The sequence below is a fragment of the Microchirus variegatus genome, assembly GCF_963457635.1.
Source record: "Microchirus variegatus genome assembly, chromosome: 23".
Classification (NCBI taxonomy): domain Eukaryota; kingdom Metazoa; phylum Chordata; class Actinopteri; order Pleuronectiformes; family Soleidae; genus Microchirus; species Microchirus variegatus.
The window spans coordinates 16687947-16703449 of NC_139824.1; the positions used below are offsets into that span (position 1 = coordinate 16687947).

General features: G+C 40.8%; 1 protein-coding gene across 1 annotated transcript; it reads right to left on the reverse strand.

Moving 5' to 3' along the window:
- Positions 1 to 1595: 1595 nt before the first annotated feature.
- Positions 1596 to 14757, reverse strand: cygb2 (cytoglobin 2; the record flags this gene model as incomplete). The annotated part of the gene is made up of 3 exons (XM_083909073.1): positions 1596 to 1760; positions 2985 to 3216; positions 14546 to 14757. The coding sequence occupies 3 exons, from the start codon at positions 14755 to 14757 to the stop codon at positions 1596 to 1598; spliced, it is 609 nt and encodes a 202-aa protein (XP_083765199.1).
- Positions 14758 to 15503: the final 746 nt, after the last annotated feature.

The following is a 15503-nucleotide window of genomic DNA, read 5'->3' on the forward strand; positions in this document are numbered from 1 at the left end:
TTGTAGAGGGACACGACGAGGATCTATTAACAGTCAGCAGCTCCATGGTCCTTTAGCAAAGGCTAACAAACGACTTAGCGTCCCCTCCTACAGCGTAAAAATCATCCCTTCGTCTCAACGTTTCTCAGTCTCTGTCGAAGTGTAATCATGTGCATGTTTACGATGAAATAAACTCTGTAAAGTTATAATTTGCTCACATAAATGGAATAAATGGAATTAGCCATTGGAAGCTTTGTGTGTGTGTATCAGTGTGTCATCAGCATACGTACAGACTTTAGAGAACTGTCACGAAACCAAAGAATTTCAAGAGATGATGCGTAGTATGTGTGTTTATCTGCGAATATTAGCATTTCTGCTACATTAGCGACCTAGCATTAATGCTAAGGAGCACTGGATCGTCCAGTCTGTGCTTTATCAGGATTAAAACGTTGAAAATGTGTATCAGCGTGTCATCGGCATACGTACGGACTTTAGTGACCGTTTACTGCCACGAAACCAAAGAATTTCAAGAGATGATGCGTAGTATGTGTGTTTATCTGCGAATATTAGCATTTCTGCTACATTAGCGACCTAGCATTAATGCTAAGGAGCACTGGATCGTCCAGTCTGTGCTTTCTCAGGATTAAAACGTTTGACAATTGTGCCGAGTTTGTTGAGTCTGTGGTCAGATTTGAAAATCCTCTTTGATAAGCCACTCTGAGCTGGTTGTATGCTCGCTAACATGCTAGCATTAGTTTGCTACTAAAGGCTAGTGGAGTCTGTTTATCGCAATTGTGTCACAAATGCAAAGTCGGTGTTATCACTGTAAACTTCAAACGCGCTTCCATGACGACTGACCGGGAAAAGACGCGCGTGACGTCATGTTTGCATGACTCCCGGTTGTTAAAATGAGTCTCTAAAGTAACGCTAAACTTTAAAAACAGAGGCACACATACGCAGTACACGGGTACGCTAACGTTGTTTGTAGCGCTGCTCTTTTCCTTTGATAAAACAGACCGCTCCAGTTCCAAGCTAACGGCGCTAAAAGGAGCTAATGCAGCTAACGGAGCTAACTGGTAAACGGTGCATGGACTCCGGTGTCGCGGCGCGTAAACGTGACGTCGCGCGCGTCTATTTCCGGTCAGTCGTCGCGGAAACGCGTCACGCGTTAACGCATGTTAACCTTTTGGTTCTTTAATGGAGAAGATCGTTTGCCACACAGGAAGTGGTGTGTGTCGTGTGTGTTTTTGGTTGCAAGTAAAACACCTGGCTATATATACACACACATCAAAGCACCACTGACATTTAAGCTAACACGTCATCAATGGCGCGTGGCTACATTGTTCGGTATCCGAAGTGATGTCTGGGGAGAAAGCGCAAACGCAGAAAAGAAAACGACGACAACGACAACAACAAAGGATTAGCACCAAAAATATCTCCAAAAGAAAGTACAGAGTTGCACGGATTAGCGACATCGGTCCGGTCCATGTTCGTCTCGCCCGTCCTCGCCGGGGGGAAACGCCCTTTTCTACGTCTGCATTTACATTATTACAAACACGCCGTTTTTTTTCCACTGTCCACTGGAAACTCCCGTTTAACCCTCGCGCTCGTCCCCTTCACACGGCGGAGCTGGAGACCTGGAGCCATCCCACCTCCGTGTACGCCCCTGTCACGTGCCAGTACACCGCGCCCATCAGTTTGGCCCACACCATCTGCACCTCTGCAGGGAAGGACTCTGGGAAGTCTTCAGAAAACACCTCCAGCATCACGCCGCTCAGGATCTGAAGAAGAAAAACAACACATTGATTAACTTGAAAATGGACTGAAATGGTTCTAGAGCGGCTTGAAATGGTGGGGGAACCCGAAAACGTGGCCGTGAAGATAACGGCGGTAGACGGTAATGAAGAGAAAATAATGTCAGTGTTGATACAGAGGGAGTGAGCGGGCGGAAATAATCCAATTCACTGTAGTGGAAAAGTGGAGGAGACAGGTGAAAATTGAAAATGAGAAGAGTAAAACAGGTGGAGAGGACGCGGAGAAGGAGGCGACAACACTCTCTGATACATGGAGACGCTTAAAGGTGCATTATTTAATAAATCTAAAACCATAAAATCCTCAGAGACTCAGGAATAATGTTCATATAACAAACTGAACTCACCAACAACAACAGTACAGCCATATGTAAGAATGTGGCCAAACACGGTTACTACACTCAAATTCAAAACACTGAGGCCTTTTAGGTTTCCGCCATTGTAGCTTAGACGTACTGTAACTGGCAACCCGTGGTTGCTCGGCAGCTGAGACTCTACTGACTGCAACGATTGGTAGACGGCGGTAGGTGGCGCCACGTGACGCCAAAACATGATTTGCAGTCTGCAAAAGATTTTTTTTAATGCAAATATTTTGTCTGTACTGTTGTTGTTGGTGAGTTCAGTTTGTTATTTGTTATTCCTGAGTCTCTGTGACATATTAGGAGGATTTTATGGCTTTAGATTTATTACATAATGCACCTTTAATTAATGAGGGGAAACCGTCAAAACACAGTGCGACAAACTGATCTTTTAAATCTGTAAAAATATGTCTTAAAGGCAGTGATTTGGAAGTCGGCAGTGCTTGAAAGGCTTGAAAGTTACTGCTAACTCTGGATTTTAACATGTATTAACATGAATAACTTCTATTCTATATACTCTTTGTATGGAGTGTCACTCAAGGGAACACAATAATAGTAGAGATAGTCACGGCAGAGTAAAACAAAAGTTTTTTGGACTAAAACTTGATTTAAATACCTGCTTGAATACCTTTCTGCTAATGAGAAAATATGAGGGGAAAAAAAGTCTTTCAAGTACAAATAGTGCACCTTCAAAGAGCTGGTGAAGCAGCAAGATAATCCAACTTTAACAGGAAAAGCAGAATAATTTACTTTCTTTACAAGAGCTCAGTGATTTAAAAAAAAAAAAAAAAGGTTGGCAACAACAATTCTGAAAAAAAGTAGTCGCTCAAATTACCTTGAAATACATGGGCTCCACCTTGTGTTTGATGGCGTGGGCCTTCCCCACCAGAGCCAGCACCGATGACACTTTCTCAGGGTCGTGGAGATTCTCCACCACGGTGTTGATGGCGTTCATGACCCGGCGGGCGTGGAGCCGAAGCTGAGCGCTTCGCTCCATCTCATCCGGATCCTCCATTTCCTGGAACTGGCTGAAGTACTGTTTGGCTGATGGGAAATTCACAAAGAACCTACAGGGGGGGGCAAAAAAATTGCATTACATCCATCCATCTGTTTTCTACACATGAGAAAAAAAAAAAAAAAGACTAAATTTTTTTTTTTTTTAAATCTCAACTTTGAAACTCGCGATTTCCAGTTTCAGGAAAAAAAATGTTTTTCGAGATCTCGAGTTTCCCAAAAAATTATGAAAAAAACATATTTAAAAAAAAAAAAACATTTTCAAAAAAATGACATTTTGGACATTTTAAGGCCTTAAATTAAAATGATTGGATTTAAGACTTTTAAAGACCCCGCAGATACCCTGTTAACGATTCGTTTGATGTTATATGCATGAAAAAAAAGTGCCTTTCCTTCAAAAATAAGGACATTTCTAAGTGAGCCCAAACTTTTGAACGGTAGGATGTACGACGTCCAGAGTGCTACGCTCCATCGTGGTCTCTCAGATCTGCCGATCGACTGCTTCTGTCTGACTGTACCCAAACACCAGGCTGCAGCTCAGAGGGGAAACCGGTCTTTCACGCAGCCTTGACTCCTGAACTCTGGAATGAGTTGTTTTTTGTGGTTTTTATAGCCTTGTGAATGTGAGATGTTGTGTTTTATTCATTATTAATTCATTTTGGGCAACTGTGTTGTTTTTACCCGTGTCTGTAACACTATGGGCAGAAGAAAAACTGCACAGAAAGGACTTGCAAAATCCACCAACCCAAGAAAGACATGTTTAAAATTATTCTTTCATTCTGCACTTTCATTTAAAGCATGTCATGATTTTTCTGGCGTTAATCTGGTAAACCCCGTGTGTAATCCCCGCTTACTTTTTAAACAGAGAAAGCCTGTTCTACTGTTTTTTCTCACACTTCAATAAAGAAACACCAGAGCGCATTAACAGCACAAGCACATTACATGGACAAGAAAGACGACGCCGCCTCCTAACGTCGCTCTTGCTATTTATTCTGGTTGGAAATAAAAGATGACAGCTCTGACATCTATTAGATTAACTGAGACAAATCCCCTTAGAGTCCCATTATACGTGCACAAACGTGTTGTAATGGTAACCGCGCATGTGTCACAACAACAACGTTTGACCAAACTAAGACGATAGATGAACGACAAAAAACAACAACGATTCAACGTTATCCTTTAAACGCAGCATATGCAATTTCCTTCTTCTAAGTCAAAAAAATAATTAAAGACCTAGTTTGATGTCATCAGGACGCAGCGTGGCCTCCAGGCAATCGTTGTTTTGTTGTGTCGTTTGCGCTTCACGTGGAGAGAGCGGCGGTGGCAATGAGTATTCATGAGTCATTAGTGATAAATACACACAATAAAATGACTAAAAAAAACCATAAGACGACACGCTGGTTTACTGAGTATCTTCCTCCTTTACTCTGATGTTTGTTATTGCAGAGACAGTACATGCAATTATGTCATTAAAAGTGACCTGGAATTCAGAATTCTATGCATTTAACCCTAGATCGCTAACGCCGGGTGATTTTTACCCCAGGTAATAAATACACCCAATAAAAAGTATTTGTCATCAACATATAGCAAAACATGACAATACATGACAATACATGACAAATTATAGTATGACGTTTTTGTTGAATTTTGGACCAAAAAATGTTTTTCAATTTTTTTTTCATATTTTAGATGACATATTTAAGTATGAAGTTTTTGTCAAATTTTGGACCCAATTTTTTTTTTCAATTTTTTTTTTCAAATTTTAGACAACATATTTCAGTATGACGTTTTTGTCAAATTTTGGACCAAAACATTTTTTTCATTTTTTTTTCAAATTTTAGACACATAGTATAGTATGACGTTTTTGTTAAATTTTTCAAAAATGTTTTAACATTTTAGGCGACAGTAAAGTTTGACGTTTTGTCCAATTTTGGACCAAAGTTTTTTTTCAAATGTTTCAATTTTTTTTTCAAATGTTTAAAAAAAAAATCAAATGTTTAAAAAAAAAATTCAAATGTTTTAATTTTTTTTCAAATTTAAAAATTTTTGACGACATAGTATAGTATGACGTTTTTTTGTCAAATTATGGACCAAAATCTCTCTTTTTCTTTTTTTTTTAATTGTCAAATTTTAGACGACAGTATAGTAGGACAAATGGAATTCGGAATTCTATCCATTTAACCCTAGAACACTATCGCTCAAATACACACATACATTTATTTGCTCAGGTGAAAACCACCCGTCAATGGTGTTCTAGGGGTTAAAGTGTGCTGGAAATGTTTTGGCCTGTGTAGCTAACACAAAATGTTACATACTCTTTAATTCTGATTAGTGTCTTGTCATATTAACTTAGAGAGTAGTTTGTGATGCTGTCCACCTCTGCACCCTGGAGATGACAGGTGCTGCCTGCAGAGGCTTTCACACATCATCAGTGTGTCCATGGTGGTGAAGTTGTTTTTTATTGACTCTTTAAGTATAATTAGATGCAGGTGCGCTGAAGAAAGGTGTTTAATTCTCCTGCATGTGTGGAGCATCTTATGTGAGTGGATCAGCCTAGAGAAAAAGAGCCCTCACTGAAAGGCAAAGATTTAAAAAGCTTCCACGACATTATGAATGTAATCAAATAACATTTTCTTTGACTCACAGCGGTTGAAAGCAACAGACTCACACAGTATAACTCCTTTACTCCAGAGGATCTTTGGTTTTTCTAAGCCAAGGAGTCACATAATAGATAAAATATTACTTTAAACTTAAAAAATAATAAAAAATGTATTATAATTCATTTACAAAACACATTCAGTGTAAGTACACATAGCATGTCTATATGTCAAGTTAACAACTGGACAAAAAAATTATTCAAAATGTTTTTCAAATGTTAGACAACAGTATAGTATGACGATTTTGTCAAATTTTGGACCAAAATCGTAAAAAAAAAAAAAAAAATTGTCAAATTTCAGACAACATAGTATAGTATGATGTTTTTGTCAAATTTTGGACCAAATTTTATTTTTTTTCAAATTTTGTTTTCAAATTTTCGACGAAATAGTATATTTTTTTGGTCAAATTTTGAACAACATAGTACAGTATGAAGTTTTTGTCAAATTTTGGACCAAATTGTTTTTTTTTGTTCTTTTTACACATGAAAACAACGATAGTACACGTAGCATGTCAATATGTCAAGTTAGCAACTGTGTTTAGCTATCGTCGACGTGACCGTTCGCTATTTCCGGCTTAACAGGAAGTTTATTTTGAAAGTCCGTACCTGTGGTTTTTGACGCAACTTAAAAGTGACGAACAAAACTACAGCAAAAAACGGGGCGACAAAGTTCAGAGGAGGATAAACATTGCAAGATTAAGCGATAACACATTTAATAGATAACAGTGAAAATTATATTAGTATCAGTCAAGAGTGGCAACAAGGTAAATATTGTTTTGTGTTTTTTATTTATGCTAGCTATGTGAACTTTTGTGTCTGCTAGCTTACTCGGCGATGAAAATCTGCTGTTATTTGCCACGGAAATGCTAATGTTGTGTTTTTTCTGTCTAATTTTAGCATTTAGCTCTTAAGTTGTTGGTCTTTCGTCATCAGTAATGGCGCCCCCTATCTTTGACAATGTAAAAAACAGATGCATAACGTTATTTTATGTTTGTTGACGTAAGAGATGATAAAATATGTTCGTCTAACAATAATAACTTTATTGTTTATATGAATTATCAGGTCTACATCCAAGTCCTGGATCTGCCTCCTCATCCAGATCTGCCTCCTGAAACGGCCTTGGCTTTAGGTATGAATGCACCGTGTGCCTAAATTAGGATTAAATGCTCTTTGATGTGTCACCAGATTTATAAATCTATTAATTACCGATTAACCTCTGGGAGCCGTGACCGTCTGAAACAAATCGCTCTCCTGGAGCAGCTCGCCAGTCCTGACGCGCGCTCACAAAACTCAGTATGTGACAAGATAACGTCACCGTTCAACAACAAAAAAAAACAATATATAAATATAAGCACTGATGTGGAAAGAAAATGACATTCACCTTGTGTTTTAAGAGTGCTTTAGTGTTGTGATAGTAGTAGTAAATTCCTTTCTTCAACCACCCTGATAGATGTTTACAGGGATGTAAACAAAGAAAAGGTAAATTGTCTTTTCCTCGCCTTTGATTCACGAGGTTTGACAGTTTTCTGTCACGGTCGACTCTGAAGCGAGAGCAGCAGCAGCAGCAGAGAGTCGCTGTAATGCTCGACAAATAAGAACATTCCCCAGAAGCGGAGCTAAAGGGGGCTTGTGAGGAATCTGACAGATTAAGCACAATGACAACAATGCACAGAGCGCGGTTCAGAGATAACTGATGGTATTTACACGAGAGAGAGAGTTCTGTTGTTGTTGTTGTTGTGTGACCCACTTAAAGACGAAGAAGAACCGCTCGTGCAGTCATCTCCCGGTTGGAGTTCTTCACCCTCGGCAGCATCGCTACACCGCAGATCCGCCGAGATCCTACAAAGGCTCAAAGTCGCCCGCGGCACTTCTAGCTGGGCTCTGTAGCAGCTGTCACATGTACACACTCGGTGACAGGATAATACTGTCTGTTACTTGCTAGACCTCAAACATGAAAGTTCACTGCAGTGCTTTAAGGAAACCGCTCTGATGCTTTCTTTGAAGAAAAACACACAGTTCTTCTTCTTCTTCTACATCTTCTTCTGCTTTGTGTGCCAGTCGCTCTCTACTTTGGAATGATGTTTAATCCCCTGCTGGGCAAGGCCTGGATTTTACAAAGACAGTAAATGCACCAGAGAACAGGAAACCTTAATTCTTTATTCGTCTGGTGGTGTGATAATCTATTGTTCCTTTGTAGGTTTGAGTCTTGGAATCAAATATTTGACTGGTTTAAGAATATGTTAGGCGTTGTTTTTTTTATCACCTTTGAACAAAGAATACTTTGAACGCAGATTAACTGCATTTATTCAGGTAATAAGTCTGTAGTTTTAACTAGGGATGGGAATCGGTATCGGTCCAATACTGGTCAAAATCACTCAGTAAAAGCATTTTAGCTGAGTCATGTTTGGGCTCTTTATTTTTTCTTTTATACACAGTTGGAGAATCGCGTCTTAGAAATGACTCGGCACAAATGTGTCGGTCACAGCTTCGTTCATAAGCTCATAAATGATCTAAAATGACAACAATCGGATGAGTTTTTGATATCGGAAACCAGGAAGTGGTATTCGGGTCATCCTTAGTTTTAACCCACAAACGGCAACCTCACGGTGGCGTCGCAGGTCAAGTAAGAGGAGCATTAAAGCGAACCTAGACAGGAAGTTCTAATTAACGCTGTTTTTTTTAGTGTGTATCTACGTCATTACCTTGTTTACGAAGCCCTGAAGGTTCAAAACAAACAGTTCAGCCACCGCTGAGAACGCTGTGTTTTATTGTAATCTCTGAAAAAACCCCGTCCGGTTACGTAAACACCGGTTCTCCTGAACAGCAGATCCTCCTGCTCCGGGCACTAGTCCGGGCACATCCGGTTCCGTACATTGAACCGCAGAAGAAGAATAACGTCCGTTGTGGAGGTGTTTCACGAGCGACGGCGTCTTCTGACTCTGGGTCAAAGGTCGTCAAAGGGACTGCGGCGGGGAGTCGTGAAGAAGCTATTTTTAAACACTGTTAAAACAATGTTTTGATAATGAGGAGCAGTGCATCCACCGTTCCAGAGGGGGGAGCTGCTGCGCTTCTGAGAGCTGGTGTGCTGAATATGTCACTTCCGGGTGTTGGCCAATCACAAGACGGTTGGGAATCCCCTACGCTGGCTAGCCAATCACAACGCACTCTGTCTTCTGGGGGGTGAGATTTCAGTCTGAAACACCGCGGCTGAGGAGAGCGTCAGTAAGGAGAGATTTCTATCGGCTCGTTTACAGCAACTAGGAGGTTTTTGACCATAAAAACAAGTTAATGTATGTAAGTAGACCTCCATAACTAACATATACGTGCAACAGGACCACTCTATGTGAGCTTTAAAAGTCGTTTGTCACCTGCTCGCGGTGACAGAAGCAATATCCTCTGGACTTAAACGTGAACTTTGACGCTCCAGTTTTACTGTAATGCTTCATGAATAATGAAGCACAGTGGCAAACATGTAGCGCGTGTCGTCCCAGTGTCGGGTAATTTGTAGAGCTCGCAGCACATCCTCGCACCTGTCTCTGCATTTAAATGAAGTCATTAGTGGAGCTTCTTAATCACACTTTGATGAGAGTGTGGAGGTTCTTTCTTCTTCTCTTTTTTACAACCTGGAACCTCGCTGCTGCGACTTCAAAGAAGGCAAAACTATAAAAGACAAAGGCAATCGGATGAATGTGGAAGCAAAAAATTGGTCAGAATTTATTATTCTTAGAATAATAATTTCACCTGTGTTGTTAGCATGGAAAAAACGGACTGGACTTTGCAATGTTTTTCTGAGATGTGCTCAAGGAATATATCACTGTTGATAGATAGATAGATAGATAGATAGATAGATAGATAGATAGATAGATAGATAGATAGATAGATAGATAGATAGATAGATAGATAGAGTAGACAGTGTTCTGGTTGTAAGTTCCAGTTTTTGAAAACAGGAAGTTTAGAATAATTAATTTTATGCACGCACACCAATTAGTGATAGTGAATTTGACCTCTATGATTAACCTCCATCCTTATTATTATGCACCAGTGTGGAACACACACACACACACACACACACAGAGGTCACATGCAGGTTACAGCCACTCTTTTGTGGTACGATCTACTTTTTATTTTGCATTGTACATGGGTTTACAGTGGGTTCTTTGAAAGGTGCCATATTATTATTATTATTAGTAGTAGTAGTAGTATTGACTACTCACATGTGCCGTGTTTTATTGTTTATTTTCCTCTAAATGGCAACAAAACTGTGCTATAATCATGTGCTGCTGAGGGAAAAAAAACACCTGAAGCGAGTGTAAGGGAGTGTTCGGGGTTCGCTTAAACTGCACATGAAATTAATAAGATAATAAACAGGACGAGACACGAGAGAGAGCGAGAGTGGCTTCGGGCAGCATCGTCTTCAAACACTCTTAGAAATAAAAATGCTAAGTAGAACCATATAAGGTTCTTCGGCTTGTCCTCATAGGAGAACCCTTTTTGGCTTCAGGAACCCTTTCGGGGTGTTTAACCATAGACTTCCATTCAAACGGAGCTCTTTTTGCAACCAGCAGTATTGCCCCCTGGTGGCTACTGGAGTAAACTGTTACTTCCTGCCTCGTCTCGTCGGCCCACAACATTTAAGAAGTTTTTTAAAAAACAGCATACTGAGGACCAGTGAGGGTTCCTCAATTTGGTACAAAAACCCATTATTTATAGCCCTGGTGTTTTACACATGTTTTGCTCTGTGGCTCCACCTGCAGACATTTTATGGTAACTGCACCCAGTAGTTCTTTATAGATGTCATTCATGGAGTAGATATTTGTAATTGTTTTGTTTTATAGAGTGGAAATGCTGGTCCTCACTTTGTCAGCAACCCGGTCCTCAGTGTGCAGCAAGTACAAAAGTGTGTGTGTTTGTGTGTGTGTGTTCTTCTATTTTCTAGCTTTGTGAGGACCAAGAATTGTATATTTTGAGGGCTAATACCTGGTTTTAGGGTATTTTATAGTAGTATAATATTTTGTTTTAAACAGGAGAATTGTGCAGAAGTCACTTTTACTTAAGTGAACTTTGAACTGTGACGTATTTCCAAATTTCTCAAATCCGATTTCAACGATGTTTTTGTACTATTTCCTCAGGTGTGTGTTTGTATAGTTGGTGAAAATGCAAAGAAATCTTATAAATCTTATCTTATAGCCTCTGTATGTATGTTTTTAATGCAGGAAAAAGCAGCCTTAAATGCTCTGTGTTCAAAGGGTTGAATAAATAAACATATAAATAAGACTTTTACAGCAAGAAATAACCTTAAGAGAACATCTCAGAAACACTGGTGGTTTTATATCAATAATAATAATACTCATTAAGTCACTAACTTCACTAAACGGTGAATTTGCTTCTTGTGAGAGACACATCTTTGAAGATACAGCAGCGGAAAAAAAGGGATGAGATTCATCGTGACACTGCTTTATGAAAATGCGCTCGATTTCCCCCCATTAGCACTTTTCTATAAGAGCCACGCGTGCACACGAGGGTTTGATTGCATTCACGGAGCTGCCATATGCAGCGCTCTGCTCACGCCCTGGGGTGCACACACATACAGTCACAGTATTCACTCTTTGGTGCAATTGCATTTGCACTCATTGGTGAGATGGAGTGAAGCTAATGTCGCTGTCTGTTCGCTCTCCGCGTCTCCCAAAAAGAAAAAAAAAGCAGATGGATCGAGACGATTAAACGCGCGCAAATGTAAGATCTCGGCGCTGACCCGGCGTCGGCCTCCAACGAGGAAGTGCACTGCTCACCGACTGTGGATGATTACGCACGCTGATTAAAAATGTCACGTAAAGGCCTGAAATAATCTGTCAAATCAATTAGCGCATCCACAGGAAATGACAATTAATGATTTAGCACTTGGGAGTTACTTTTTCCGGAGAGGAAATGCCAAACATCCAGAGTGTTTTAGAGCTTTAACTACTGTACAGATTACACAATAATAATCTGACCTTGGACTCTGTGCAACGGCTATTTAAAAATATTGTGATATTTTGAAAAAAATAACATGGTTTATGGAACGATTTCTTTCACATTCAAATTTTAGGGGTGGGAAAATTGGGATAATATTATATATCGGGAACTAAAAAAGAGCAACAGAGGAAAACATGGATAGTGAGGCATGCTGGGACATATTCAAGTGCCAAAGCTGTCATCCACAGATAAGAAAATGACACACACACACACACACACACACACTTAAGGATGTTAAGCTCTCTTCCCTCAGAGACTCACCCACTCCAAACTGAAAAAATCATTTTGTCTCGCTCACATCATCGTTCTCTCTCGCTGTCCATTTTTAACAAGGCCTTAAAGGATTTATTCAGGATCTATTAAGCTTTATTAAAGTCGAGCCGCGTTACAGCGCTGCCTGTTGACCTTTGTGTTTACAACGTGCGGTTTGAACTCCTTCAGAAGAAGCTGCTGGTCATTTGAATACAGCATTTGTATATTAATATACAAATGTATGAGAATCCTTAAGTGTCTTTCAAGTCAACATTTCACCGTATGAACCATCTCTGAGGGCCTCTCTTCAGCATCCTAATGTGATGTTCCCGCCTTCCCTTCATTTGTCACAGCTCAGTTACTGGTGGTGAGAGGGTGAGGGAATGGATGTGTGTGTGTGTGTGTGTGTGTGTTCTGCTATGTTCTAGCTTTGTCAGGACCAAAGATTGTATATTTTGAGGGCTAATACCTGGGTATTTTATAGTCGTGTATATATATAGTTTAGTTGTGATGGTTAAGGTTTAGAAGGCTATAGGGAATGCTGCTTAAATATGTGTGTGTGTGTTCTTGTACTTGCGGCATACTGAGGACCAGTGAGGGGTTTTTAACCAACAAAGTGAGGTCATTTTTAAGAAGTGAGGACATTTTGCCAGGTCCTCACTTTGTTTTCATTCCAATCACTTCCTGAGGTTGTAAACATGCTATACTCTGTTTTTAACAGAGCTCCTCAATTTGGTACAAAAACCCAGTTTTTTTCCACACATGTTTTGCTCTAGGGCTCCACCTGCAAACATTTTATGGTACTGCACCCAGATGATGTCATTAATGGAGTAGATATTTGTAATTGTGTTGATTTATAAAGTGGAAATGCTGGTCCTCACTTTGTCAGCAGCCCAGTCCTCAGTATGCAGCGAGTACAAGAATGTGTGTACCAAGAATTGTATATTTTGAGGGCTAATACCTGGTTTTAGGGTATTTTATAGTAGTATATATATATATAGTTTAGTTGTGATGGTTAAGGTTAGAGACTATAGGGAATGCTGCTTAAATATATGTGCATGTGTGTGTGTTCTTGTACTTGCGGCATACTGAGGACCAGTGAGGGTTTTTAACCAACAAAGTGAGGTCATTTTTACAAAGTGAGGATATTTTGTTTGTTACATGCTATACTCTGTTTTTAACAGAGGACCTCAATTTGCTACAAAAAACCCGTTTTCCAGCCCAGGTTTTTCCACACATGTTTTGCTCTAGGGCTCCACCTGCAGACATTTTATGGTACTGCACCCAGTAGTTATTTTTAGATGTCATTCATGGAGTAGGTATTTGTAATTGTGTTGATTTATAAAGTGGAAATGCTGGTCCTCACTTTGTCAGAAACCCGGTCCTCAGTTTGCAGTGAGTACAAAAATGTGTGTGCGTGTGTGTTGAGCCATGGCGCATGAATTACACTCCAGAGGATGAACACACACACACACACCCCGTGAACTTCTCTGTCTTTAGTAGTAGAGACTTTATAATAAACAAATTCAACATATACTGTATAATTCAAGCTACTTACAAAATGCCAGTTTGTCTAATGCTATTTCACAAGTTTCTCGACTTTAATCTGACAATAATACAATAAAACATCATTGTTGTGTCCATATTTAGCTTGACATTACACACATCACCGTATTTTTTACTCCCAAACAAAGAATATTCCACTTTCACATCAACCGCTCAAATTCAAACACTTGGGATTTGGAACATGTAATGAGATGATTCATGTCTCCGTGTCTTTGTATATTTTCAGGAAAACCATTTATATTTAGGGGATTTGTTAAAGTGGAGGAGAACGATGAGACTCGCACCACTTCACTTCATCGTAATTTGCTGCGCACGGAACGGTAACTGGCTGGGATTTCATCGAAAATATCAGTTCTCCCTGTGAGAATAAAGCATTTAAACGTTCCCTGAAGGTTCTCCTGTGTTGTGTTGTTGTCCTAACCTTCCCTTAAAGGCGCCATATGTGAGAATGTGGCCAAAAACGGTTACTACGTTCAAATTCAAAATACAGAGGTCTTTTTAGGTTTAGTTTTTCTGACGTAACTGGTTCAACCCGTGGTTGCTCGGCAGCTGAGACTCTACTGACTGCAATGATTGGTAGACGGCGGTAGGTGGCGCCACATGACGCCAAAACATGATTTTCAGTCTGCAAAAAAATATTTTAATGCAAATTTTTGTCTGTACTGTTGTTGTTGGTGAGTTCAGTTTGTTATATGAACATTATTCCTCAGTCTCTGTGACATATTAGGAGGATTTTATGTCCAGTTGCTTTGGATTTATTACATAATGCACCTTTAACGTTAGTTTTTGGTTCCCAGAAGATTCAAAACTTTAGTTTATTGCGAAGTTTTCTCATGCTGAGACATGTTTTTCTTTGTTTTTCCACAGATAATAATAATAAAAAAAACAAAACTCACCTTATGAGCACGGACACCCCCACGTCGTCACAGCTCTTGTAGACCTGTCCCCACGTGTCCTGGATGATCTCCCTCTCCGTGTCGGACAGCGGCTCGGCTCTCTCCGGACGCTCCTCGCCGACCACCTGTCCTCTCTGCAGCCGAGGAGGCGCAGGTGGAGGTGGAGAGGCCGGCGGCGGCGGCGGCGGCGGCGGAGACTCCCGGCGAGACATCCTCCTGCGGCGCAGCAGCCCGGAGGCTCCCAGCAGGGCTCGCGGGAGGTAGGGAGTGAGGGAAGGGGGGAGGGAGACGGAGAGCTGAGACCCCACGGCGGGAGCTGGTGATGGGGTGAGGAGCAGAAAGAGGAGGAGGACGGAAGAGGAGGAAGAGGAGGAGGAGGAGGTGGAGGAGGAGAGGACAAAGACAAGAGTGGAGGCAGGCAGTGACAACAAGAAAAAAAAGAGAGAGAAAAGGGAAAATGGAGAATTTCCCCCCCAAACTGCCACCCACAGAGCTCTCCCTCACTTGTCCTCCCTCCACCTACAAACTTACTTCTCTCACTCTTTCACCTCCTCCCTCTCTCTCTCTCAGTGTCACTCCTCTGCTGCCTCCCTCTGATCCTGTCGCTCAGCTGAGTGTGTGTGTGTGTGTGTGTGTGTGTGTGTGTGTGTGTGTGAAGACCTGATGAAGTGAGAGAGGGGAGGAGAGAGAGAGAGAGAGAGAGAGGGAGGCGGGGGGGATCTGGAGGAAAAGATAAGGGTCTCTGACACACACACACACACACATGGGTTTGTGCAGCTATTCTTCTGAGGACCCTGCACTGATTTCCCTTCATTCGGAGGTTGTGCCTCATGAAGACCAACCAGGTTCTGGTCTTCATGAGGACGACTTGTACACTCTTAGAAATAAGGGTTCCAAAAGGGTTCTTCAACAAGGGCTGAGGTTCTACCTGGAACCATTTGCTTCTGAAAAACCCCTT